The sequence below is a fragment of the Lutra lutra genome, chromosome 4 (genome assembly GCF_902655055.1).
Source record: "Lutra lutra chromosome 4, mLutLut1.2, whole genome shotgun sequence".
Classification (NCBI taxonomy): domain Eukaryota; kingdom Metazoa; phylum Chordata; class Mammalia; order Carnivora; family Mustelidae; genus Lutra; species Lutra lutra.
The window spans coordinates 176,773,421-176,800,869 of NC_062281.1; the positions used below are offsets into that span (position 1 = coordinate 176,773,421).

At 42.7% G+C, this 27,449-nt stretch overlaps 1 protein-coding gene and 1 non-coding gene across 2 annotated transcripts; one reads left to right on the forward strand and one right to left on the reverse strand.

Annotated features, from left to right (window-relative positions):
• Positions 1-98: 98 nt before the first annotated feature.
• DNAJC8 (DnaJ heat shock protein family (Hsp40) member C8) lies at positions 99-26,734 on the forward strand. Its single transcript, XM_047727359.1, has 9 exons — positions 99-232; positions 2,892-2,993; positions 14,101-14,157; positions 18,142-18,208; positions 18,723-18,817; positions 20,360-20,431; positions 23,577-23,668; positions 24,802-24,877; positions 25,908-26,734. The coding sequence occupies exons 1-9, from the start codon at positions 155-157 to the stop codon at positions 26,028-26,030; spliced, it is 762 nt and encodes a 253-aa protein (XP_047583315.1). The 5' UTR covers positions 99-154; the 3' UTR covers positions 26,031-26,734.
• On the reverse strand, positions 4,299-4,427 carry LOC125099542 (small nucleolar RNA SNORA70). The gene has a single exon (XR_007127255.1). It is a non-coding gene; the product is annotated as a small nucleolar RNA SNORA70 (small nucleolar RNA).
• Positions 26,735-27,449: the final 715 nt, after the last annotated feature.

Genomic DNA, 27,449 nt, shown 5'->3' on the forward strand with positions numbered 1-27,449 from the left:
ACCTCAATTAAAAAAAGAGTAGTTAGAGATGTCTGGCTGGGCTGCGAACCCTTTAAGAGTCACAAGGAAGGGGCGGGGCTAGAGAGGCGGGTCTGTAAGTATCACAGGAGGCTGCGCTTGCGCAGGGGAGTCACGTGGTTGCTGGGCCGGGGAAATGGCGGCTCCAGGAGAGAGTGGGGCTTCGGCTGGCGGAGGGAGCACCGAGGAAGCATTTATGACCTTCTACAGTGAGGTGAACACCGAGTGAGGAGTAGTGGCGTCGGGGTGACTCCGTCCGGTCCTCCTTTCCCAGCGGGCAAAGGCGGTGGTCTTTCTGGCCTGGACCGTTGGGCGGCTCCTCCTGTCTGGCCTTCGGGGAGGCGGGGGGCTGGGGGTGTGTGTTAGTCTCTGCCTGATAGCTGCTTTTGGAATCCCTTGGGCATCGAAAAAGGAGCCAGGGTCCGACGTCTGCGGGTAGACGACGAGTGTGGCCAACGAAGTGCCAGGGCGCGTGCAGAGGTCCCCAAGTCCGCGGAGTCGGAGCCTGGCAGGGGCTGGCAGAAGCTGGCGTTCTTGGGGGCGACTTAACTGTCTTGGGCCTCATTTTTGTTCTAAACGGAAGCACTCTTCCCTTTTAGTGCTCTGTAATGAGTTGTATTAGTGGTTATTTCTGCCATTCGCGAACGCCAGGCATTATGCATCATGCCAGGTAGGCATTATCTCTGTTTTATAGATGCTGAGGTTTGGTGAGGTGAAATAATTTGTTCTGGGTCCTAAAGCAAATAACAGCTTGGTATCATGTTAGGACTGGAGTCCGTTTGTTCTGAGCCTCGATTACTGTTGCATTTCTAGGACCTAGGACATAGTGATTGCTTAGTAAATATTTGTTGAATAAGTGAAAGAAAAGCATACCATTTGGAGTTAGAGGACCTTGGATTGGATTTTTGAAAGGCAGTTAATTGGACTGTGGTTGAATTTTTTTCAAGGCATTTTTCAGATTCTCCATTTCCACTTCTGTAAAGCGAAGAGAATATTAAAACGAGTTTTATGAAGGTTAAACGAGTTAGTGTTTCAGAAAGGGTCTAAGAGTTAAAGCTGAAGATGGACCTCTCTGAATTGGCATGGGTTTGCCCCTCTAGGCTGTGAGCTACTCAGTTCAGCACTATGTCATATTTATCTTTTATCTTTTATTTTTAACAGTGTTTGTTACATAGTAGTTTCTCCAAAGTATTAAATTTAAAAATGGAGTTAGCACAACTTTTATAGTTTGTCCTTTTGAGATGCCCAGTTAACGTGAAAATATTGATAAACTGGTACCAAAATTTATTGACCTCTAATGATTGCTCTGTGGTTGCACAGGAAATTGTTTCACTTACCATCTCTTAGTTGAAGAGAGAAAGAAAAGAAAAAAGAAAAGCAATCCTGGTTTGTTTGAATTGAATGAGAGAAAGTACCTAAAGGAGGACCCTTCAGTCATCATTCAATCAGTGTTATTGGGTACCTGACACATACTAGTGTACTGTTTAGGTGCTAGAGGTATGTTGGTGGACAACAGAGAAAAATCCTGTTTTCTTAGAGCTTGCATTGTATAGAGAAGGATAAGCATAAGCAAACATGTACAATGTAGTGTCAGGTAGTGATAAGTGCTATGAGGAAAAATAAGTCTGAGAAAGGAGATAGAGTATGGGGAGTAGGGAGTGGCATGCTATCTTAAAGAAAGTGAAGAGGGAAGATACTGAGAAGGAATGGCTTTTTATGTTACTGAAATTATTTCCAAACTCCTTTTGGCCATAGGAATAAAAGTGGAATATAACATACCAGTGATACATTTTAACTAGTATTACAGCTTTGACAGTGGCGCCAAGGATGTTTTCCTGGCACTGCTTGGTGCTGCTTCTCCTTAGCATTGTCTTTGGGTCAGGGGTTTTTCTTTTTCTTTTTCTTTTTCTTTTCCCTTTCCCTTTTCCTTTCTTTAAGATTTTATTTATTTATTTATTTGGGTGGGGAGGGGCAGAGAGAGGGAAAGAGAAAGAATCCCAAGCAAACTCTGCATTGAGTGCAGAATGGGACACACGGCTTGATCCCAGGACCCTGAGATCATGATCCGAGTGGAAATCAAGAGTTGGGTCCCCAACCGATTGAGCACCTGGGCCAGGGATTTTCCTAACTCTATTTGAGTTTGGTAAGCAGAGTTACTTACCTCTCCCATATACTTTTTTTTTCTTTTTTAAGATTTTATTTATTTATTTGACAGATCACAAGCAGGCAGAGGGGCAGGCAGAGAGGCCAGAGGAAGCAGGCTCCCTGCTGAGCAGAGAGCCCGATGTGGGGCTCTATCCCAAGACCCTGGGATCATGACCTGAGCCAAGGCAGAGGCTTTAATCCACTGAGCCACCCAGGCGCCCCTCCCATATACTTTTTTAATGCTGTTTTCAGTATATATTTCAGTGTGATTGTATTTTTCTTAAATAAAAAGTTGTAAATTAAAATGAACAGCACAGGTACATCTTCCATCATTACAGTGGAAGCTTTTTGAAAGTGGCGGCTGTGATATATTTATGTTTGAATATTCTTGGTTCCTCAGACTGTTGCAGTTAAAAATCTTGTTTGCAAGTTGAGTAGTTGGGAACAAGTCAGTTAACCTCTCTAAGTCTCAGTTTTCTTATCTGTAAAATGGGGATAATAGGAATATTTACTGTATAGGATGGTTGGGAGGAATAACTATGTGTAAAGTTTTTACATTTTTAGAATTCAGTAAATGATAGCTATTGTAATTATTCCCAAAACATTTGGCAAACTGTCTTCCACATGTAGACAAATGTTTGCTGAACATGTCAGTAGCTTCTTAAGATGACAAGTCAGAGTTTATTATTGAACTTTACTAATAAAGTTTTTATCTCCCTTCATTTTAGGTGAAACAGATAGAGAAGAGAGATTCAGTTCTAACATCCAAAAATCAGATTGAAAGATTGACCCGTCCTGGTTCTTCCTACTTCAATTTGAACCCATTTGAGGTGAGCTGTCTGATGTTGCTGCGGCTTTGTGATGGGGGAGCTTTGCATAGCTGCAGACCGACTTACAGCAGAACACACAATTAATTTGTCTTATAGTTGGAACTGAGATTTGATGGTTTTATTGTGAGCAGAGGTTGAGAGGCATAATGTTAAGGAAAATGAGATGGTCTTTACCTTGTTACATATTCTCCATCTTCTACCAACCCAAATATATAGGTCTTCATTTTCAGATGTGAAGGGATAGCTAGCCTTTACAAATTTAGGATCTTGATTTAGTTTGCTTATTATAGCTTTTCTGTTTTACTGCAGTAATAAGTATTAAAAACTCAATGACCAAAAAATGATCATAAGGTTGCAGACAAGCAAATATACTTCTTGGGTTTCCTTAGTTTTCTTATTTTATTTATTTTTTAAAAGACTTTATTTATTTATTTGACAGACAGTGATCACAAGTAGGCAGAGAGGCAGGCATAGAGAGAGAGGAGGAAGCAGGCTCCCTGCCGAGCAGAGAGCTCGATGTGGGGCTCGATCCCAGGACCCTGGGATCATGACCGGAATCAAAGGCAGAGGCTTTAACCCACTGAGCCACCCAGGCGCCCCATTTTATTTATTTTTAAAAGATTTTTATTTATTAGAGAGAAAGAGAGAGCAAGAGAGAGCATGAGCAGAGAGGAGAGGGAGAAGCAGTTTCCCTGGGAGCAGGGAGCCAGATGTAGGGCTCAAGCCCAGGAATCTGGGGTCATGACCTGAGCCAAAGGCAGGCGCTTAACATCTTGAGCCACCGAGGTGGCCCTAGTTTTATTTTAAAACTTTTCCTAATTATGAAAGTAAACCATATTTCTTTTTTTTTTTTTTTAAGATTTTATTTATTTATTTATTTGTTTTTGACAGGAAGTAGGATATATTGGAGGGCATGAATAGGGAGGGGGCAGTGCCAAGGTTCTCATGAGTGCAGAGCCCTCCGTTTTCCAAGGGACCACGATTAGGGATGTATTTGACCCCACAGCCATCTGGGATAAGCTGCTTTTCAGCCATCATGTCTTCAAATTTATCCACATTAAACTTAGTAAAAACCCCACTTCTTGGAGATGTGGATCTTCTGGTGGCCAGGGAACTTGAACTTGGCCCTGCGTGGAGCCTGAATCTCTGCTCCTTGTTCTGCAACTTGCTATGGATGGGCATGATGACTTGGCTAATGTGGACCCTGGCTTCTGTGCCCTGGGGCTTTCCAAAGGCACCCTGCATACCTCTCTACAGCCTAGCTTGGAGATAGCATGAGGTCAGACCTCCAAATCCACTGGAAAGGACTGTCTCCAAGGTCCCTTAGGGCAACCCATACAATCAAAAGGCTGCATAGCCAAGGAGGCAACTGTTTGCAGCCGTGGCATACTGGACCTCTATGGAGAAAGAGCACAGTCAGCTTAATGGCTGGAGAGATTTGTTTACTTAAAGATTTTATTTATTTATTTGTCAGAGAGAGAGAGGGCACAAGCAGGGGAAGTGGCAGAGGCAGAGGGAGAAGCAGGCCCTCTGCTGAGCAAGGAGCCCGATGTGGGACTTGATCCCAGGACCCAGGGACCATGACCTGAGCCAAAGACAGATGCTTAACTGACTGAGCCACCCTGGCATCCCAAGATTTTATTCATTTATTTGACAGAGAGAAAGAATACAAGCATGGGAGTGGCAGGTAGAGAGAGAGGAAGAATGATACGGGCCTCCATTCTGCTCAGGTCATGATCCCAGAGCTGAAGGCAAGTGCTTAACCAACGGAGCCACCCCGGTGCCCCAGTAAACCATATATGTCTTAAAAAGATTTGAAATATAAAGAAAGCAAGAAGGGGCGCCTGGGTGGCTCAGTGGGTTAAGCCTCTGCCTTCCGCTCAGGTCATGATCTCAGGGTTCTGGGATTGAGCCCCGTATTGGGCACTCTGCTCAGTGGGGAGCCTGCTTCCCCCTCTCTCTCTGCCTGCCTTTCTGCCTACATGTGAACTCTGTCTGTCAAACAAATAAATACAATCTTAAAAAAAAATTTTTAAAGAAAACAAGAATAATCACGTGTAATCCCACCTAAGAGAAATAGCCACTCTCAATTGTTTATACATCAGCTATTTTATTTTATTTTATTTTATTTTTTATTATATTTTTTTTTTAAAGATTTTTTATTTATTTATTTGACAGAGAGAGAGATCACAAGTAGACGGAGAGGCAGGCAGAGAGAGAGAGAGAGGGAAGCAGGCTTCTTGCTGAGCAGAGAGCCCGATGCACGACTCGATCCCAGGACCCTGAGATCATGACCTGAGCCGAAGGCAGCGGCTTAACCCACTGAGCCACCCAGGCGCCCCTACATCAGCTATTTTAAATGTTTTATTTTAGGGGCACCTGGGTGGCTCAGTTGATTGGGCAACTGACTCTTGATACCAGCTCAAGTCTTGATCTCAGGGTCATGAGTTCAAGTCCCATGATGCTGGGCATGGAGCCTACCTAAAAAAAAAAAGTTTTATTTTAAAACAAGGAGGATGATGCACTTCATTCTTAACATTTTATTTATTTTTTTTTAATTTTATTTATTTATTTGTCAGAGAGAGAGAGAGAGGGAGAGAGAGCAAGCACAGGCAGACAGAATGGCAGGCAGAGGCAGAGGGAGAAGCAGGCTCCCTGATGAGCAAGGAGCCTGATGTGGGACTCGATCCCAGGACGCTGGGATCATGACCTGAGCCGAAGGCAGCTGCCCAACCAACTGAGCCACCCAGGCGTCCCCATTCTTAACATTTTAAATGCTGTACTATATAAAATACATATTTGTGTACATTTCTTTTTTATGATTGATTTTTTTTTAATAAAAGTTTATCCTTAAGTGTACAACAGGATTTAAGACAAAACTTCATTGCAGCTATAGGTAGCAACAGATGCTATGACAAGGAATCTAGATGTTTAAACAGGAATGGGATTAAGGATCATCATTGCCTCCGGCACAAGGAACAGCTTACTTTTTGCCAGTTTTTTTAATTCCACGTGTAGCCGGGGGGGCCTTTACCTGTGGCCTTTGATTTTAGCTCCTCAGGTTTCTTTTGCACCTCTTTCTGTTTCTGCTTGAATGCTGTATCTTCCTCGTTCATCTTCTTGTCCTATTTCTTGGGCTGCTTCAGGAGCTTTCTCTCTCCACCTTCACAGCTGGACATGGTGCCTGCCACCCCTTCCCCAGACCTTGTTACTGGAAGCGGTAGATACATTTCTGAAAGTCTTTATAATTATTATTTAAGTAATTCCTATATTGTAGGATATTTAAACTAGTTTCTATTTTTTTTTTTTTAAGATTTTATTTATTTATTTGACAGACAGAGATCACAAGTAGGCAGAGAGGCAGGCAGAGAGAGATAGGAGGAAGCAGGCTCCCCGCTGAGCAGAGAGCCCGATGTGGAGCTCGATCCCAGGGCCCTGGGATCATGACCTGAGCTGAAGGCAGAGGCTTTAACCCACTGAACCACGCAGGCGCCCCAAGAGTTTTTATATTTTAAAACAATCTCAGATTTGTGGAAAGGTTAGGAGTGTTCCGTGAAGACTTTCTTAGACTGTCTGGTGCTAAGTTGTCCATATTGCTGCCCTTTTGCCCTGCAGTACTTCCATGTATTTTTCCTATAGATGACACTCTCCTCCTGAAGCACAATATAACCATAAAAATCAGGAAACAAATACCGATAACATTGTTACCATGTAGTTCTCAGACCCCATTCAGTTTGCCTGTTGTCTCAGTAATGTCCTGTGTAGCAAAAGGATCCAGCCCAGAATCAACCGTTAAATTTAGTTGTCATGTCCCTTTAGCCTTCAGCCTGGAACAGTTCCTCAGCACTTCCTTAACTTTGGTGACCTTACCGTTTCTGAAGATTATAGGCCAGTTATTTTAGAGCATATCTCTCAATTTGAGTTTTGTTTGATGTTTCTTCAACTGGGTTCAGTTTATGCTATGTTGGCAGGAGTATCACAGAAGTGATACTGTATTTTTCTCTTTGCAACTTATAAAGTACATGATATTTCCATTAGCCTTATCCCATGACTAATGATGTTAACCGTAACACTTCAAGAGGTAACAGCTATGTTTATTCATGAAGTTACTTTTATCCTTTTTGTAATAACTATTTTATGGGGAGGTACTTTGAGACTCTGTAAATACCCTCTCCTTATCAGAGTTTCAATTTATTCATTTATTAGTATAGATTGAGGTTTTCCTATTTTATTCAGTGTGTTATATTTTGATATTATTTATTTTATTGCTCAGGTTGTCCCAAATTTGGTGAGTAGGTTACCTTTCAAGCCAGATCCTATCTTTCAAAATGTCTTCATCATTCTTTGATTACTAGGCACTCTTGTACTTTTCCTCACTCAACCTAAAATTAATCGTTTCAGTGAGGAGCTCTGGTTCCTTTTAGTGAAGGATGTATTTAGAAGTCAAGATGTGGGTGCTAAGTGTACTCATTGCTTTTGGGAATGTCACTGCCCCTAGACCCTCCTGGTAGATAGGGCCAAGGATTGGGGGTGAGTGTATGTACATGTGTGTGCCCACACGCTGGTGCATTTGCATACATGTGTATATACATGTATTTGTATCCAATTTCAATCTAACACTACAGAGTTTATTCTTATTTTTTTTCCTTTCCATGCTTGTGGTTCCTTTTCGTAGTGAGAACTTGGGCTCTCCCTGTCATAAATATATATATATGTATATATATACATATATATATATTTAAATTTAATTGATCTCCAGGGTGCCTGGGTGGCTCAGTGGGTTAAAGCCTCTGCCTTCAGCTCAGGTCATGATCCCAGGGTCCTGGGATCGAGCCCCGCATCAGGCTCTCTGCTCAGCAGGGACCTGCTTTCTCTCTCTGCCTGCCTCTCTGCCTACTTGTAATCTCTGTCAAATAAATAAAATCTTTTAAAACAAAATTTAATTGATCTTCCTATTTGCATCTGATCTCGCAGCTGCCATTTGCTCCCTCTTGCGAACGGCCTCCTCACCCTGCTTTATTCTGACACCAACACTAGGCTGCCTTACTGAGCAAAAACCCTTCTCACCATACCTGAGCTCAAACTCCCATGCCAGCTTACCCTTCTATGTAGGTGCGTTCCTCACCCAACCCAGGCTCCCTGTGCTTGCCCTCTACCCCTGGGAAGTCCAGCATCCTCCTCATCAAGCAGGCGTCTTCCTACCCTGCTCTGGCTTTGACAGCCTGTGTTAGGCTAACTTCCTATGAGAACACCCTCCTCATCTTACTTGGGCTTTAACTGAATGCTCCAGGTCACCTCTGTGCGTGGAGGTATCTTCACTCTGCTCAGTTCCAACTTCTGCGCCAGCCATACTTCGATACAAATGCTCTCTACATCCTGCTTGGGTTCTGACACCTCTTGTTGGGCTGCCTTCTTACAGTGGATGCCCTCCTACATGGAAACCCACCTCACTAAGCACAGGTTTCCCATGCCAGGCCATGCCTTTGTGAAGATGTTCTTGCTTGGGCTCCTGTACTCTGTGCCAGGCCACCTTCCCTTTGGACCCTGCTCAGTCTCAAATACCCAGTGGTGGGCTCTGCTTCCGTGTGGATGCCTTGCTTATCCCTCTTGGGCTCTGATACCCTGTACTTGGCTACCTTCCCATGTTCAGTCTTACCCTGCTTAGGTATTAACACCTTACACCAGGCTGCCTATCCACTGAGGTGCCCTTCTTTTTTTTTTTTTTTTTTTTTAAAGATTTTATTTATTTATTTCACAGAGAGAGATCACAAGTAGGCAGAGAGGCAGGCAGAGAGAGAGAGAGAGAGGAGGAAGCAGGTTCTCCGCTGAGCAGAGAGCCCGATGCGGGACTCTATCCCAGGACCCTGAGATCATGACCTGAGCCGAAGGCAGCGGCTTAACCCACTGAGCCACCCAGGCGCCCCCTGAGGTGCCCTTCTTAACCCACTTTGTACCTCCATGTCTGGCTGCCCTTCTGTGTGGATCCTCTTCTCACCTGTTTGTGCTCCACCACTGTGTGACTGGCCACTACTCCCTGTGTGGTCACCACTGTCTTCATCCCAGATGGGCTTTGGCACTGCTCTGGGCCGTTTTGATGCCCCACCCAGAGAAGATGTCTACTAGTAGATGTCTAAGTGCCTGGCCTCACGTAATGTATTTGTATTGTATTGCTCAGAAAGGGAAGGGGAAGATGGAAAGCTTAAAGAGTACTTTTGAGGGGTGCCTGGCTGGCTCAGTTGGTAGAGCCTGCAACTCTTGATCTCAGGATTACGAGTTCGAGCCCCATGTTGGGTGTAGAGTTTACTTAAAAAAGGAACAAAATCTTTTATTTATTTATTTATTTATTTAATTTTACTTTTAAAGATTTAAAAAATTTATTTGACAGAGAGAGAGATCACAAGTAGGCAGAGAGGCAGGCAGAGAGAGAGGGAGAAGCAGGCTCCCTGCTGAGCAGAGAGCCTGATGTGGGGCTCGATCCCAGGACCCTGAGATCATAACCCGAGCCGAAGGCAGAGGCTTTAACCCACTGAGCCACCGAGGCACCCCATAAACAAAATCTTTTAAAAAAGTACTTTTGATTTGATTTTGGGAAGGGCATGGAGAAGATAATTTGTTTGAGAAGTGATAAAGAATTTGATGGTACATCCTTTCTGTTTAACCATACTCTTAAATTGTACGTAGTATCATGAAAAGGGGACATGTGATCATGTAACTTACCCATTTATTTGTTAAGGTAATTCGTGTTTCCTCTGGAGATCTGATTGACAAGAAGTGACAGATTGCTGGGACCAGTATAAAGACTCGGATTTTAATGCCCTACTAGTTACTGTGATTCTGGAAGTTATTGCCCCGTAGCTCCTGTCCTGATTATAGGAAGTATGTTTGAGTATATATATACATTATGCATACATATACACAAGTATGCATAATGTATACAGTTGACCCTTGAACAATGCAGGGATTAGGCATGTAAACCCTTGCACAGTCAAAAATCCATGTATAACTTTGGACTCCCCCAAAATTTAACTGCTGATAACTACTCTTGACTGATAACATAAAACATCAGTTAACACATATTTTGTATGTTGTATGTATTAAATACTGTATTCCTATAATAAAGTAAGCTAGATAAAAGAAAATATTAAAATCATAAGGGAAAATATATTTATAGTAGTATACTGTATTTATTGAAAAGAAAGTCTGTATGTAAGTTGACCTACACAGTTCAAACCTGTGTTGTTCAAGGGTTGACTGCATGAGTGTGTGTGTGTGTGTGTGTGTGTGTGTGTGTGTGTATGTATTTGAATATATACATCTTCACACAAAGATATGCTAAGGTTGACACACTGGGGAAGATGGGACATTGTATTTGAATGAGCAGGACTCCATGACTACCCATTAGAATATTTGTCTTTTCTATTTTCTACACATGGGCTGGCCTCTTTATAGGGTGGACGTCATTGGCATAGTCTTCTTTTTTTTTTTTTTTTTAAAGATTTTATTTATTTGTCAGAGAGAGAGGGAGAGAGAGCAAGCACAGGCAGACAGAATGGCAGGCAGAGGCAGAGGGAGAAGCAGGCTCCTGCTGAGCAAGGAGCCCGATGCGGGACTCGATCCCAGGACGCTGGAATCATGACCTGAGCCGAAGGCAGCTGCTTAACCAACTGAGCCACCCAGGCGTCCCGGCATAGTCTTCTTATAAAGTTGCTTTTTGACTCTAAGTCAGAACTTTAGTAGGTGTTCCTGGTGACCCAGGAATTGAGTGACTTTTGCTTCTCATGCAGCAACTATTGAGCCATCTAAATGAATCCTTTTTTTCTAGAGAGGTAAGCTGCCTGGTCTTCTAGTAAGGAGCGTAATGCAGTCATGGCTGTCACCTCAGCTGTCAGCTGAATTGTGAATGGTCTTCCTAGACACTGTCTTACTGAGCAGCAGGCAGAAAAGGGAGGAAGGTAGACTGGGAGTCTGAGGGCTCTTCTCATAAGTCCTTATACAGGGAGCATTTTTTTCCTTCCTGCCATCTCTGCAGCTCCCTATTTGGACACATGTCTAACCTTCAGCCATTACGCAAGCATCTTTTTTTCTGCACTCTGCAGTGATTCTTGGGTTGAGGGCCCTTCCCCACTTTCTTCCCAAAGCTTAGATGAACCTGTGTCCCTGCTCAGTCCTACGCTTTTTGTGTTCCTTATTTTGATATAACTTAAAGATGCCAGCAGGGAGCATCACTGACTTTTGTTTTTTTCTGTCTTATTAAGTACCTGGGAAGGAAAGGTATTTCTCTCGAAGAACTCTGGTACTTGCATGTTATTAACAGGTCATGGAGGTCAGATGGGACAGAGACTGGATTCCTGTTTGAAGCGGAAGATCCCAAGGGAGGCTGTTATAGATTGAATTCAGAAACTTGTATAAATGTCAGGCATTTTTGTTAATGTGAGATGATTAGTTAACCCTCTGAGGTCTAAGACTGTAGATTCTTCATTGTAGTATCCCTAAAGCCTGAGACACAGTAGGAGGTTAGAAAACCTTCCAAGAATCTGAACAGATCTGTGGGCTTCCTAAGAACCATATCGGTAATGTGGCATTTATCTTGTTTTTTTTTTTTTTTTTTTTTCATTTATCATGTTTGGAAGAATTATTACTTGTCTGTTCTCCCCCTGATGGATGTTAAATTCCGTGAGATTAGCAGCGAGCACGGTATCTAGCAGCCCTTGGTGCTCCAAAAATTTGTACCGAGTGGGAAGCTGGCTTCAGAGAGGGTTGGGCCACAGGGACAGGCCCACTGTTTTCTTTGTATTTCCACATATGGCACCTCCAACTCTTAAAGATAGGAAAGGGGTTGGATTAGCTTTGAAGGCACCCAGTGAATATTTGTTGCCTGTGATCACATGTGCACTTGTGATACAACTCTTGGAAAAATAACTTCAGACTGGTATGTGTGTGTTTGTGCGTGTATATATACATACCTTCTTCATTTTTGCCAAATCATATGAAAGTGAGCTGTAGACTTGTGAGGCTTTGTGCCTAAATAATTTTTCACACATCTCAGAACAAGAATAAATCTCTGTGTAACCACAACACCATCACGACACCTAAGAAAAACATTAATTCATTTAACATGATCATTCTAATGGAATCCACACTCAAGCAGCCCTGTTTGTCCCCCAAATCTCAGTTATCGCTATTTTATTTGTTTAACCTGGGAACCAGTCAAGGTTTATGAATTGCCTTTTGGTATGGTTAGCTCTGGGCTGTAACTTTATTGGAGGTTTTTTTGGTGTGTGAAAGTGGGAAGTTTTCTTTCTCATTCATTATGGACACCTGGGGTCTGTTAGGTTTTGGTTTGCTCCAGTACATTTCTTTTCCCCAGAACCAAGGTAAGGTAAAATTCTCTTCTGAATATTTGTGTAGGTACAGCTATTTCCCTTTGTCTGTAAATCTTTTATGGCTGCATACTTCCTCTTGAGTGACTTTTCTCCAATTCCTTTCTCCCTTGGGAAGTCATGAGGGGACACAGGGAATCTTGAAAATTCTTTGCTTTAAAGTTCTTTTCCCTCACCCTGAATGAATGTCTGCCTAGCATTGGAGAGTGGGTATGCTTCTGTCATAACCTTCCAAAGTCTGGCAAATGCAGTGGTGTTCAGCTTCACTGTCTACCAATAACTTTATTACTATAGGTGGGCTGTTGGAATGTTTTGAAAGCTTGCAATAATCTTGACGTTGCTTGTTACCAGGTTTTTAAAAAACACTGCAAGCATCTGACTGAGCTTGGTGGATTACTTTGCAGTTTAACTTCTAGTATGTATTTTTCCTTTCAAGGTTTATTTTCACTTTTTTCCTCTTTGCTGCTGCTCCCCCCCTGCTGCCCCCCCCCCACTACTAACTGATCCCTAGTTCTGCTAACTTCAAATGTACTTTTTTCTAAATGCCATCATTTCTTGCTGGTGCTTCTCAGACTTGAAAAGATTCAGATCATTTGGGGATCTTGTTGTACTGAAGTGGGGCCTTCTCTTCTGAATTTCTAACAAACTCTTCTTACCCTCTGCCCTTTCAGGACCTTCCTCTGGCCTTGAATACCAAGTAAATAAATGCTAGGTGCTCTGTTGAATCCATGGACTACACTGTGAAATCATCTGCTTTAATTGTATATAACATTCCCTTCCCCAAAGCACTTATTATATGGTAATTAAAAAAATATGTTTTCCCTGTTTATTTATCTTTGCATTTCTAGTACATAGCAGTGTGTTCAGCAGATAGTAGCTACTATATAGATGTTTGAATGAATGTATGTATTTGTGGTGCTGGGGTGAGGATCTTTGATGAGTACTGTCTGCACCAGCTTACCTAGGCTTGGAGAGGAATGATTAAATTTATTTTTAAAAATCAAGGTTCCTTGAAAAATACAGATGCTTCCATTTGGCTGTACCTCAGTTCTAATGAGTTGGAATTAGACTTTTCTAGAGTAGGGCCCAGGCATCACTCACAGGTCTTCACAGGCAATTCTGATGTTCACTCTGGACTGAGAGCCATTGGCCCATGTGATTTACAGATATAAAATGGAGCCCAGTAGACCTTTCTGGATTGAAAATCAGGGAGCCAGCCTGATTTTTCTCCCTATTGCATGTTTATGCTTTTCCCACATTTGCAAAGACAAGTAGGGGTGGGTAGGGGGATAATTTCCATAATGAACGAAGGGAAAATGCAACATGATCTGGAAACATGTCTCTGGGTATAAGGTAAATTCCGCTGATGGAATAAAAGTAGCTACTGTATTGAGAACCCTAAAGCGGTGTATCTATTATTCTGTTACTGATTTGGTCATTTATATTTCTTTTTAAAAATATTTTATTTTTAAAAAATAATCTCTACACGCAATATGGGGCTCGAACTCATGACCCCAAGAACAAGAGTTGCGTGTTCTACTGACTGAGCCAGTTGGGCACCCCTCATTTATATTTCTTGAGCATTTTTTAGAACTGTGTGCCAGGTACCATTCTGGAATGCTGAGTACTGTTCTAGGTGGTGATTATAATATATATAATTATTGGATACCTGTTAAATTCATAAATTCTTTTAATCTCTTTTACAGTGTTGATTTTGATTCTTTCAGGTTCTTCAGATTGATCCTGAAGTGACAGATGAAGAAATAAAGAAGAGGTTTCGACAGGTACAGTACTGTTCCCCTGTAATAGATGGAGTTTGATTTGGGAGTACAGTAAGCACATGATTCTCTTAGGTCTTCTATTATGACTTATGGGCCAAAATTTAACTTTTTTTAAAGATTTATTTATTATAGAGAGAGAGCATGCATGTGTACGGGTGGCAGGGGGTGGCATGGAAGGGCAAAGGGAGAGGGAGAGAGACTCTCAAGCAGACTCCCCACTGAGTGGGGAGCCTGACACGGAGCTTGATCTCACAACCCTGAGTTCATGCCCTGAGCCGAAACAGAGTTGGACGCTTAACTGACTGAGCCACCCAGATATCCCTTAGCTTTTCTTTTTTTACCCTTAAGGCTCTGTAACTCTTAAAAAAGAAAAACAAAACACACCTCATAGTGACAAAATTTGTACATAACTTAAAGACCACGGCTTGCCTCTGACACTCACACTGCCGGCAGCGGCAGATTTGTTGGTAGGCCGTAAAACCTGGTGACAGCTGCATTCAGAGACTTGGGAAGGTTACAGCAGGAGCGTGCCCACTCTCAAACCGAGGCATGTGATTGGGAGTGAGGGCGCAGAATAGAACAAATTTGACTTCTGAATAGAATGAATTTTATATCCAAATGAATCTTTCCAGCCCCTTAATCAGGAGAAATACAATATAGAACAGTAGAACTTAATTCTCTGCCTTCCCAGGGAGAATGTGTTAAATGATTTGTAACAGGTTTTTTTTTTTTTCCTTTTTTTTTTTAAGATTTTATTTACTTATTTTTAGAGAGAGAACACATGCAAGCAGGCTCAGGGAGGGAGGAGCAGAGGGGGTAGGAGAGGGAGAGGAAGGATTCTCAAGCAGACTTCCCCCTGAGCACAAACCCTGACTCAGGGCTCTATCTCAAGACCCTGGGACCTGGGCTGAAACTGAGAGTCAGATGCTGAGCCACCCAGATGCCCTTCATAACAGTTTTTAAATTGTTTAAGATCTCCTTCCTCAGTTATTTTATCTTTTGCAAACTTAAATAAGTACCCAAGAGATACCTGGTTTCATACAGAGTGCTTTCTTCCCAATCTGATGTTTCATAACCTGAGCTTACAAAATTTTATAGTAGCCTTTTAAAAAATGCTTCCAGTTTTGATAGCTGAGTAATCTCCAGCCTTTTCTTCTAGGAGTTAAATAATCATACTCCTTGTAACCTGTCTTTACTAACTGGATTTTCTGTATATTTCAGGTCTTTTTTTTTTTTTTAAACTTCACCCAACTTTTTTATATCTCTTATGTTCTTCATATTTTAAGAGGACCTAACCAGTGCTAAATATAATTCTCAGTTCCTGCAGGACATACTTTTTTTTTTTTTTTAAAGATTTTATTTATTTATTTGACAGAGAGAGATCGCAAGCCAGCAGAGAGGCAGGCAGAGAGAGAGGGGGAAGCAGGCTCCCTGCTGAGCAGAGAGCCCGATGTGGCGCTCTATCCCAGGACCCTGGGATCATGACCTGAGCGGCTTAATCCACTGAGCCACCCAGCGCCCAGGACATATTTGTTAATATCCAGTGTTGTGCCTGCTTCTTTGATACTGTAATTGCCCCCACTTTGCTGATTCATAATCATCTTCTGGTCTACTATTAAGCCAAGATGTTTTTTATCTTTGCCTACCCAGGCATTTCCTGTTATATAATTTCCTAGCTTTTTTTTTTTTTTTAAGTTAGTTTCTTTGTTTGTTTATTTATTTATTTATTTATTTGACAGACAGAAATCACAAGTAGGCAGAGAGTCAGGCAGAGAGAGAGGAAGAGAAGCAGGCTCCCACTGAGCAGAGAACCCGATGTGGGGCTCGATCCCAGGGCCCTAGGATCACAACCCGAGCCGAAGGCAGAGGCTTTAACCCACTGAGCCACCCAGGCGCCCCATAATTTCCTAGCTTTTTATAGAGTTCTACTCTGCACCTATATTCAACTTTTCTTCTTTTTCTCTAAAATTTCAAGCTTCCTATTGTAATGCATTAGCAGTCTTTCCCAATTTAATATAAACAAGCATTCAGATCCATAGTCAGAACAACTATTTATGTAGCTGTACAAAGAACTCAATAAGAGTTCTTTATTCATTAATATGGTCTAATAGTTAAGAGTGTGAGCCTTCGGGGCACCTGGGTGGCTCAGTCAATTAAGCATCTGACTCTTGGTTTTGGTTCAGGTCATGATCTCAGGGTCGTGAGTTGGAGTCCCACATCAGTCTCTGTGCTTAGCGGGTGGTCTGCTTCTCTCCCTTTCCCTCACCCCGCTCATGCATACATGTGTGCGCTCACGCTTTCTTTCTCTCAAAGAAAGAAAAAAAAGTGTGGGCCCTATACCTATTTGACTTGAGTTCCAGTCTTGGTCATACCCTTTATAAGCAGTTTGAACAAGTTACTTTCAACCTTTCTGTGCCTGTTACCACATTTGTAAAATGCACATAATGATGATAATTATATGCTAACTGTTGTCAGTGTGTGTTAGACAGTATGTTAAGTTTCTTACTTGTATTTCATCCTTAAGAACCCAGTAAGACAGAGGTACCTGGTATTTTCCTGTTTACAGAGAAGGAAACTGGCACAGAGATAGGCTAGGAGAACTGCTCAAGGTCTTAGAGCCGGAAGGTGACTGAAGTTGGAATTAGAGCTCAGGATTCTGGCTCTCCAGTAATGCTGGATTTAGCATTTGATTCCCACTTGTATCATTCCCCCAACACAGTCCCACTGTTCCAACTAGTTGATTTAGGTCTGTCAATGATAGTAGGCCAGTGATTCTTAATCCTGGCTGTCTGAAAATAATACCTTGGAGATTTTTGCTTTTTATTTTAAAAAATAAATATTTTTTATTATAAAAAACTTAAATTACATTTTAAAAAGGAAGAGTAGAACAGTGAACACCCATATACTCATTATCTCTGTGTAACGGTTTACCTCATTAACTCTATGTTTTTGGCTGAATTGTTGTAAGTTACAGACAGCACGCTACTTTACCCCAAATACGTCATCATGTGTCCCCCCAAGAAAAAAAAGGACATTTCCTTGCATTTCTTACTTGTCATACCTAGCAAAATTAACACTCCAGTAGAGGTCTAGAAAGTACAGTTGCCAGAGACTCATCAGAGGTTCTGAGGGTAGAAAGTAGACCTATATTTTTAAAAAGCTTTATAGGGTTGTGGGCGCCTGGGTGGCTCAGTCATTTGGGCATCCGACTCTTGATTTCTGCTTGGGTCATGATCTCAGGGTCGTGGGATCAGGCCGAGTTGGGCTCCACGCTCAGCAGGGAGCCTGTGTATCCCGCTCCTCCTGCTCCCTGCTCGTGTGCGCGCTCGCGCACTCTCTCAAATAAATAAATAAATAAAATCTTAAGGAAAAAAGGCTTTACAAGGTTGGAGCGCAACCAGAACTAAGAACCACTACTTTTTTTTTCCCCAAAGATTTTATTTTATTTCCAGTTAATATACAGCGTATATTAATTTCAGGTACAATATAGTGATTCAGCGCTTTCACACATCACCTGGTACTCATTGCAGTGCGCTCCTTAGTCCCCATCTCCTGTTTAGCTCATCCCCCTGAACTCACCCCCCCCCAACAAGAGAACCATCACTTAAAATTACAAGTTCTTTTAGGAAAGAGATCATGTCTCATATGTGCTTTAGCCTCTTCAGTGCTTGGTATAAGGGATGTAATAGGAACCGGGTGCTTCTCAGTTTCTCTTCTGCAACCTCATGGCGTCCTGCTGATGTGAGACACTTATTTGTTCTTAAGTTTGTGATTAAAATCCTACATGTCTCTCAGCTGTGCATTGACCTTCTGGTGAATTTTAAGGACCAGTATTTCTGCACATTTTATGATATTTATTAATTTGTTGAAAAAGCTTCCAGCTGACCATGTTTTTTTCCATAACACCTTAGAGCTTTTGGTACAGTGCAGGTGAAGAGTGACTAAATGTTCCTCTCGTTGACAAACCTACCTTTCCTCTTATTTTAGTTATCCATATTGGTGCACCCTGACAAAAACCAAGACGATGCTGACAGAGCACAAAAGGCTTTTGAAGGTATTTGTAAATTTACCTGCTTCCAAGAACTGTTTTATCAATGCTAGGGACTAACTGTTCCTTGTCCTGGATCAAGAAAGGAATGTTACAGTTTTGTCTTCTGGTCATGAAGAAGCTGTGGTTTTCAGTAGAACAATTGTTCCAAAGCAGAATGTTGCTGTTTAAGAAATAGATCTTAACTTTGCTTTGTTAAAACTTTTACATGCCAAGACTGTTACTACGTAGGATCATTTTTCTTTTTTGAACATAAAAGAAATAACTGGCAGTATTTTATCACTGAATTAAATCTAGATGTGGTATATTTAGTCTTGAGGGTATATTTAATTTTTTCCAAGGCTCGCAAGGAAAGTCATTGCTATAGTTGTATGTTTTTTAAATTAGTTTAACGACAATAAATAATGTAACAAAGTAGGGGATGCTTTTAGATGACACAAGTCCATTTACACTGCCTGAGTATAGTTCAGACTTTCAGAGGGTGTTTGCAGAAACAGTTAATTTCAATGTTTTGCATTAGCTGTGGACAAAGCTTACAAGTTGCTACTGGATCAGGAACAAAAGAAGAGGGCCCTGGATGTAATTCAGGCAGGAAAAGAATACGTGGAACACACTGTAAGTATTTATAGTGCTGCCGTGTTTACAGGAAGTATTAGCAAGCCTTGGGCACCTTGCAGGAGGGTAAATGTTAACATAGCAATACCTACTGGTGTAACTTGTGACCTCTTATCTGGTCTCCGAAAGTTTGCTGTGGTGCTCATAAATAGGGCATGCCCTAGAGCTCAGGATGTAGAGTGGCTAGGAGGCTGCCCTTCCCTCTTTCCTTGCCAGCCCCAGGCTGCACAGAGAGGTCCTCTCTTGCCCTCTCCTCATAGTGTTGTCACATTCCCAGTTCTGAGAGTGGAAGAGTGGAGCAGCCATGATGAAGATTTTTATTCTTGTCTCTGTGAAGGGGTTGGAACGTGGGCTTGAGAAAGATTGGCAAGGGGTCATGAGTAAATTTTTTTAAAAATAGGAGGAGGTGCGTATCTGTATTAATAATAGGGTTTGGGAAGGATTCAACTAAAATAAGTTCAGTTATAGTTGATTTTATTTTTTTGCATTGCCTAAATCTCCCTAGTGGTGGGAAGTGTTAAGATGGCTTACGTGAGGTAAGAAAGGTCTTTGTTTTAATTTTTTACTTGCTGGGCAAGAATTGTGAGCCCGTTTGTAAGTGCTGTTTCAATTGGGAGTGAATATGAATGTGATCTTTTCCTTGAAGTGCTTTGGAATCTGAAACAGAACTGTATAACCAATAATAATAATAATGAGTCCAGTTTAGATGAAGAAAATGAGTAAAAGGAGGAGAAAGATGGCCATAACTAGGCCTTGTTGGTCATACGTTGGAAGTGGTACCTATAGGCCAGATTTTGGTAGAAATCAGAAAAGGACCTGACAAATTCTCCTTAAATTCCTGTGGTAGTTACTTTTTCTCTATATTTTGCCTATAAAGGAGCCATCCTCAGGCTTTTTGGCCACAAGGTGGCAGTAGGGTTGTTCTGAGCTTGGAAGGCGCTGGCTTTTCGCTGGAGCCGTAGTGTATGATTATTAGAGTAATGACATTCTTGTGTGAAGGAGTATATGTAATTTGTTTTTTAGATCTCAGTGGTGGCCAACGCAATAAAAAAAAATCATTTTTTTAATATGATTGGTTTAAGGGGGTTTCACAGTGAAAATTATCAATAATGCAGTTGTTGAAATACCAGAGAACAGTTAAGCTTAATGCCACAAATTTGGTAGCTTGTTCTAAAACTTGACAAATACATTTTCTTTGCTATAAACACTTAACTACCGGCTGTGAAAGAGAGTTGGGTAATCTGTTCAATGTATCCAAGGCTCTTTGGCTCTGGTCTAGGATCTGATGAGTTGGGGGCAAGTTCACTGCTGGTCCCCTTCCATCCTTCCTGGTGGATTGGATTTTAGATGAGGTTTAGAGGAAGGACCCCTGGTTTGTAGTTCTCCTTTGATTGCATTGTTGTTGTGGAGGGGGAGGGGCAGGGGCTCATTTTATTTCCACGTAAACCTTTGGTCATGTCTGTACCTACAGAAGGTGCATGTGCCATTTGTGTGCAGCTCAATGGATAGTCTCAATTTTTTGATGAAAAACATTCTTTTTAGGTGAAAGAGAGAAAAAAGCAATTAAAGAAGGAAGGAAAACCTACAAATGTGGAGGAGGACGACCCTGAGCTGGTGAGTGAGATTTGGGAAAAGCCATGCTGTCCCCTGAGCTTGAGCCCACCGATTGCTGGGTTCAAGAGAGGGAAGCCTAAGGAGTGACGCATACGTGCTGGAAACATTTTGCTTTACTTAAAATATTTAAATGTATGTCCCTGCACCTATTTTTAAGCTTCGCCCTTTTTTTTGTCATAGGGCCATGGCCTTTTCCTTCAGTGTGTGTCTGCTGATTGGCATTTGCCATTGACTTTATTTTGTAAAACACACACAGCATCAGCCATAGTTTGTACTTCTAATGCTTTTTTGCAGTACGTTGAAACTTAGGTATTTGCGAAACAAAACTTAGGTATTTGTGAAGCAAAACCCAAGAGCAAAATCCTAGCTGTATATGAGTCATTGGTTGTTTTGTCTTGGTTTTGCATAAAGAGGAACAATAGCTTCATTGCTTTGCCGGGTCAGGAGGCTCCAGCAAGCTAAGGCCTTCGGAAGCGCAAGCCCACCCGGATGATTTGTTTTCCAGTCTTTATCGGATGTCTCAGCCTGTACCTAATTTCACAGCAGTATTTTAATGTATTTTTTTATGACTTTTTTTTAAAGATTTTATTTATTTATTAGAGAGTACGTGCACAAGCAGGAGAGCAGCAGGCAAGAGGGAGAAGCAGGCTCCCTGCTGAACAAGGAGCTCGATTCGGGACTCGATCCCAGGACCCTGAGATCATGACCTGAGCTGAAGGCAGACACTTAACCGACTGAGCCACCCAGGCATCCCCAACGCCAGTATTGTTAGGGACTTAACGTTTATTGAATCTTTCTAAAGCATTCCACTTAGTTTTAAAAGGAAACCAGCATTTATTTGTATAACCATATTCATCAATTTCTGTGATATTTAAATCTCATAGTAGTTGTTGCAGCTGGCACAGAGCACTTTGGGAGCAACCACAGGTGACTCTAACCAGCTAGTGAATGGCTTTCCACCAGCCATGAGTGCTCACTGTGCTCCAGGTGATAATTTACAGAGAAATGGAGAACATTGCTTCATCCATTGGGTTTTTGTTTTTTTTTTAAGATTTTAATTTATTTACTTGATGGACAGAGATCACAAATAGGCAGAGAGGCGGACAGAGAGGGGAGGGGGAAGCGGGTTCTCCGCCAAGCAGAGAGCCTGATGCGGGGCTCGATCCCAAGATCCTGAGATGATGACCTGAGCTGGAGGCAGAGGCTTAACCCACTGAGCCACCCAGGCACCCCTACTTACCTTGTTTTAAAGATTTATACGAGAGAAGCTGTCTTGCTAGGGAAGCTTGCCTACAACTCCTTGCTTCAGTGATTTTGCTGACAGTGACTGGCCCCATCTTCTGTGTGGTAACACTGCTTATGAACTGTGAGGTCACCTTTTGCACTAGCCACCTGTTTTGAATTTACTCTGTCCCAGTATTTCAGTTTTTTCTCCTCAGTCTTATTTTCTCTTCCCTTTCCTTTAATGATCTCTGGTCTTTTTTGAAGACCCTCTTATAAATACTCCTTGGTCCTCCTGAGTTTTTAAGAACCCTAACTTTTTTAAGTTGTCTTTTTTTCCCTCCCCCAATTATAAAGGAACACATGCTAATGATAGAACATTTGGAAAAAGCAGAAGAATATAAAGAATTCAGTCATCAGTAACCATCCGTCCAAGAGAGTTTGGAGCCTTTAAAGATATTGAAATACTCTTACAGATGCCTTCACTCCTTTGATGTTTGTCCTTATTAGGGACTGGGATTTGTCAGTGTTGCTTTTATTGAGCAGTGGCTGGCAGATAACAGTATTAAAAAGAAGTGACAAATTCTGGGGCTCCTTTACTTCCCTTTCTCTCCATATATTACTCTTTTTTTTTTTTTTAAGATTTTATTTATTTATTTGACAGATAGAGATCACAAGTAGGCTGAGAGGCAGGCAGAGAGAGAGAGAGGAGGAAGCAGGCTCCCTGCTGAGCAGAGAGCCTGATGCGGGGCTCGATCCCAGGACCCTGGGATCATGATCTGAGCCGAAGGCAGAGGCAGAGGCTCTAACCCACTGAGCCACCCAGGCACCCCTGTATATTACTCTTTGCTCCAGTGTCTCTGCTTTTGGGATTCAGGCTCTATGAAATCTGCATGATGGATTAGTTTCTATTTTTCTTTGTATTTTGGGGGGAAAAAGTTTTAAAGATAGTTCTGTTTTCTGTCTTACATTGTGTGATTTTTTTTCCCCATCTGTGCATTACTTAGAGTATAAGTTTGACTGCATACAACTGAGACCCAAAATGATGGTGGTTTGAACAAGACAGTGATTTGTTTTCTGTTCTGTGTAATATAGTCTTTGGGAAGATGGCCGCTGCTATGGCAGCACTGGACCACGTGTCATCCAAGGACTCATTCTGTCTGTGGCTCTGCCAACAAGGATGCTGCCCCCTCCTCACAGTCCAGAATGTGTCATCACCTCACCCATGTGCCAAACAGCAGAATAGAGGAAGGGGACAAGGAAGGATACATGTACTCCCTCTAAGATAATTCTAGGAAATTGCTGCATCACTTCTCTTTATGTCCCATTGGCTAAAACCTAAGTTACATGGCCATACCTAGTTGTAAGGAAGCCTAGGAAATATGGGCTTCTATGTTGGGTGACCAGGTACCTAAAGATAAGGGATTTTACATGGAAGGAGAACAGATGATGGCGGGTGGGGGACACATAACTAATAGCTCTGACAGTTCCACTGTAGTCAGTAACTGACTTTGAAATGGGTCTGCTTGGTAGCAACTTCTAGTACCTGGCTGGGAGCCTGGCACAGAGTAATTTATAAGATATTTGTAAAAAGAAAGAATGAAAGTTATTTTTTCGAGGTTCTTTGGAAGAAAGGGTCCTCCCACATGGTTGTGATAAGCAGGTAGAAGTTTTTTTCTCTTTGGTGTTTTACACCAGAACAAGTTTCTTGCGTATCATCCTCATGGTGAAAGTGGAAAGATCTCCTGGGCGATTATGTTATTTATCTCCCAGGAGGGAGCATCATTAAGTAGTTCTCTCTGAAATCTTTCTTCCTTGCCGGTTCTGACATGCTTTTTGTCTGGGGCTCTGTCTAAAAGTGCTTGATTCAAGTTACTGGTAAAATACTGACTTTTATTTTCTTTTGTTCTTAATTTTCTTGTAGTTCAAACAAGCAGTATATAAACAGACCATGAAACTCTTTGCCGAGCTGGAAATTAAAAGGAAAGAGAGAGAAGCCAAAGAGATGCACGAAAGGTATGCATCGGACTATTTATTTAATCCATCTAAATACCTAGATTAACCAAAATTGGTCTTTGGGATTTTCTTAATGAAGGATTTTTCTAATCAAGGAATTATATAGTATATCATTTAAGAAACTGTGTAAAATAGTTATCTGAAACAGCCAAACTTTGGAATCCCTAGGGTAAGAAATTGTCTCTGACTTTTGGGATATATTGAATAGACCTGTCCTTAGGTAGTTTTTAATCAAGAGTGCTGTGTGTTTTCTTCCTGATTTCCAGGAGTTTATAGAGTTATTTATTTATTTTTAAAATATTTTATTTGTTTATTTGACAGAGAGAGACAGTGAGAGAGGGCATACAAGCAGGGGAAGTGGGAGAGGGAGAAGCAGGCTCCCTACTGAGCAGGGAGCCCAAAGCAGGGCTCAATCCCAGGACCCTGGTATCATGACCTGAGCCAAAGGCAGACGCTTAACGACTGAGCCACCCAGGCACCCCTATACGCAGTTGCTGAGGCCAGAAACTTTTGTGTGACTAGTGGCTGCAGCTTTGGCAAGTCTGTAGTATTTACTGTGTAGTGTAATCACTTACAGTATATTTATTGTCTCCAAGTATGATTTCCCTTGCTTATCAGAAATCTTGAGGTTAATTTGATTTATGTATTTTGTATTGTTGATTAGTGTTTAGCAGTAACCATGTTTTGCTAGTTGAGGTTGTGTGAAATGTCCTTGTTTTGGGTTTGGGTCTTGTCCAGAGATCCTCTTGAGTAAGCACCTCTGCTGCTGTTACGGTCATTCTACTGGAGTAGGCCGGCCTGGGTTCTCGAGACGGCTTTCTCCCAGACCAAACCCCGAGCCTATAGACAGAGCCCATAACCTACGATTGGTGTTGGCTAGGCCTTGGCAACACGTCTGTCCGTGTAACAAGGGTATTTATATCCTGCCCTGTAGCCCTGCCTGTGGTCCCATCTGTGTGCTTTAGATGAAACATTTGTGAAAAGGCTCTGAGCCTTCTCCAGACAGTCATTTTTAGAGAACCCTAGGGAATTGATTTACTTTATATACTTGCTTCTGTGGGGAGATTGCTTAACCTGTATGGTTAAGAGGATCTCTAAGTATCACATAAATACTCTGGTCTGGTTCTTCCTAGGAAGCGACAAAGGGAAGAAGAGATTGAAGCTCAAGAAAAAGCCAAACGAGAAAGGGAGTGGCAGAAAAACTTTGAGGTAAGTTTCCAGGGTGGTTAGGGATTCTCATTCCAGACTAAGAAAACTTCCCAGCATCGAGACTTGGTTCCTGGGGCACTGCCGGGACTGACTGGGGCAGAGGAACAGAGAAAGAGGAGCAGGAGCTTTGGAGAACGAGTCCCAGCTCAGCTGCCTGTGCGCTCTCTGGCCTTGGCAAGGGCAGGGAGGGTCCCTGAACAGCGTCTTAGAGATTATGGAATGCACAGCTGCCAAGTGGGCTCGAGAAAAATGCTTTGCCCGTTTAGATTAGGCAGTAGTCACGGAGCGGTGCCCTCCTAAAGAGGTCTGTTAGCAGGAACTCGAGGTTCTTGTGACCCTGATATCCCGGCTTTTGAACTTGACTCCTCTTTAACACCCTGGTTACATTTTTCAGGTACGCAGCCAATTTCCTGAATTGAGCCATGTTCGGTGTCTTTTCTCCTGTAACATTCAGGTCTCAGGCTAGGGACTGGTTAACCAGAGTGGATGACTGTTTTCTGTCCCCCTGCTTGTATGCAGGGAGAGAGAAGGAGTAGGTCTCCTGATAAGCCGGGAGAGACCCTAGTGGCCCTCTCAGCGTAACTGGCTGGTCACTGTGCTGGCGTTGAGCCTCCGTCCAAGGTTTGTGGGGCCGAAGGCAGGTGCAGTGGGAAGAGTGGCCATGCTGCTGGCTATGCATATGACCTTGAGAAAGTGATCTGACCTCTGAGCCGCAGGGTTGTCATTTGTGAAATGGTAGCAGTGCTGCGTGCGGCCCTGGAAGTAGCAGCTGCTGACTCTCTAGCCCTGAGGTCCCCAGCAGATGTTGTGATGATGTTGTCCTCTTTTTCCAGCTCACAGCTGGTCCTGCTTGCTGTGGGTGGGATGCCACTTTTTGTGGGCCTGTGGAAGTAGGAGGAAAGTTCTGCTCTGTTTTACTCTTGGTTTATTCCAGCGGGCTGAGCCGGGCTGGGCTCTGGGGATGGCGAGCAGGTCCAGGCCCATCTTCTTGTTCACTAGTTCCCTCATCCCAAACCTCTTTTGTGCTCAGGAAAGTCGAGATGGTCGTGTGGACAGCTGGCGAAACTTCCAAGCAAATACAAAGGGGAAGAAAGAGAAGAAAAATCGGACCTTCCTGAGACCACCGAAAGTAAAAATGGAGCAGCGTGAGTGACCAGCTGGGCTCACCACCACTGAACCTTCCCCCAGCGTCTCCCCTCCTGCTTTGAAGGACTCATTCTTTCCTCCCATTGCCACCCCAACATAGAGTAGTAGTTGCTTTTCGTCCATTTTGTTTTCAATACAATTTAATATCAATCAGAGTAATTCTTTTGTACATTGAAATGAGGGGCTCAGTTAAAAACGAAACCTTCCCCCACCCCCTACCCCTAGATCAACCAGGATTGGAAGGTGCCGCTGTGAGTGTTACCTTCTCTTCCCACAGCCTGTAACTTAATGTTTTGTACTTCACTGAATTGTGATGGTTAGAAACTTCGTGTATAGTTTGTGGAAATTATCCAATTAAACATATTGCTTAAAATGGTGTTGCCGTGACTTCAGAGACAAGCCTGGGCCCACCTTAGGAACCCCCTTCGCTTCAGTTGCTTGCTTCCAAGCGTGGCATCCTTTGAAGCCCCAGATCAGACCGGGAAGGCAGCGGGCACCCAGGGCAGCCGCTCAGTGCCCCGACCTCCCTCGGTGTTCGGCATGTGCTTTCCCTTCTAACTGACCATTCTGCGTGGCATGAGGCTCTGAGCCACCCAAACCTGTTCACTTTCCAAAGAGCTAGCCATCTCCCACCCAGTATCGTTGTGTCCTATCCTGTCTGCATTCATTAGCGGTCATATTCTGTACATGGAATAAATTTTTATACCCTAACCATCGATGTACTCTTCCTTAGGTACTACTCCAAGGGTGGGGCCCTTGGCCCGACTCTGAAATGCTCTGGAGTTCCACAGAGCTGCTCCTCCTCACTGCTCCCTGCCACTTAATGGCTGTGCCTTAGTTTCTTCATCTACAAAATGGGAATATAGGTCAGTGTGGCAGCTTTCAGGGAGGGTCAGCGATGGCATATATAAGTTTGCCCTCATGGTGCTGAGAGGGTGTTACTAATACACTGTTATGTGTAAAATGAGTTTGCTGATTATGTCAAGAATTAAGTGAAGCAATCTATGAAAACCCCCAGCTTGTAGTGTATCCTCAAACATCCTGCTGGCTGTGAGACAGAATCCGCTCCTCCATACAAGGTGGAAAACAGAAGGACGACACCTAAACTGCGAAGACAGGAGAAGCTGGGTGACTTAACTCCATGTGACGCCATGTTTTGTAGATAAGCAAAGAGGTACAGTAATCACGAAGGCACACCGTCTTGTATCGAGACACTGCACGTTTGACTTGCTTCTCTGTGGGAGGGGACAGAAGCTGGGGTGTCTTGCTGTCCTTCCGAGTGCAGCTAAGCAATCGACACCACAGATGAACCTGAGCACAGAGTGGGGGTGTGGCTCTAGCTGGAAGCGGACAGAAGTAGAGAGGGGCTCATACTCTGTCACCCTGCCGAGGGACACAAGTCCGGAGGGAACGCAGACTCGTGTGC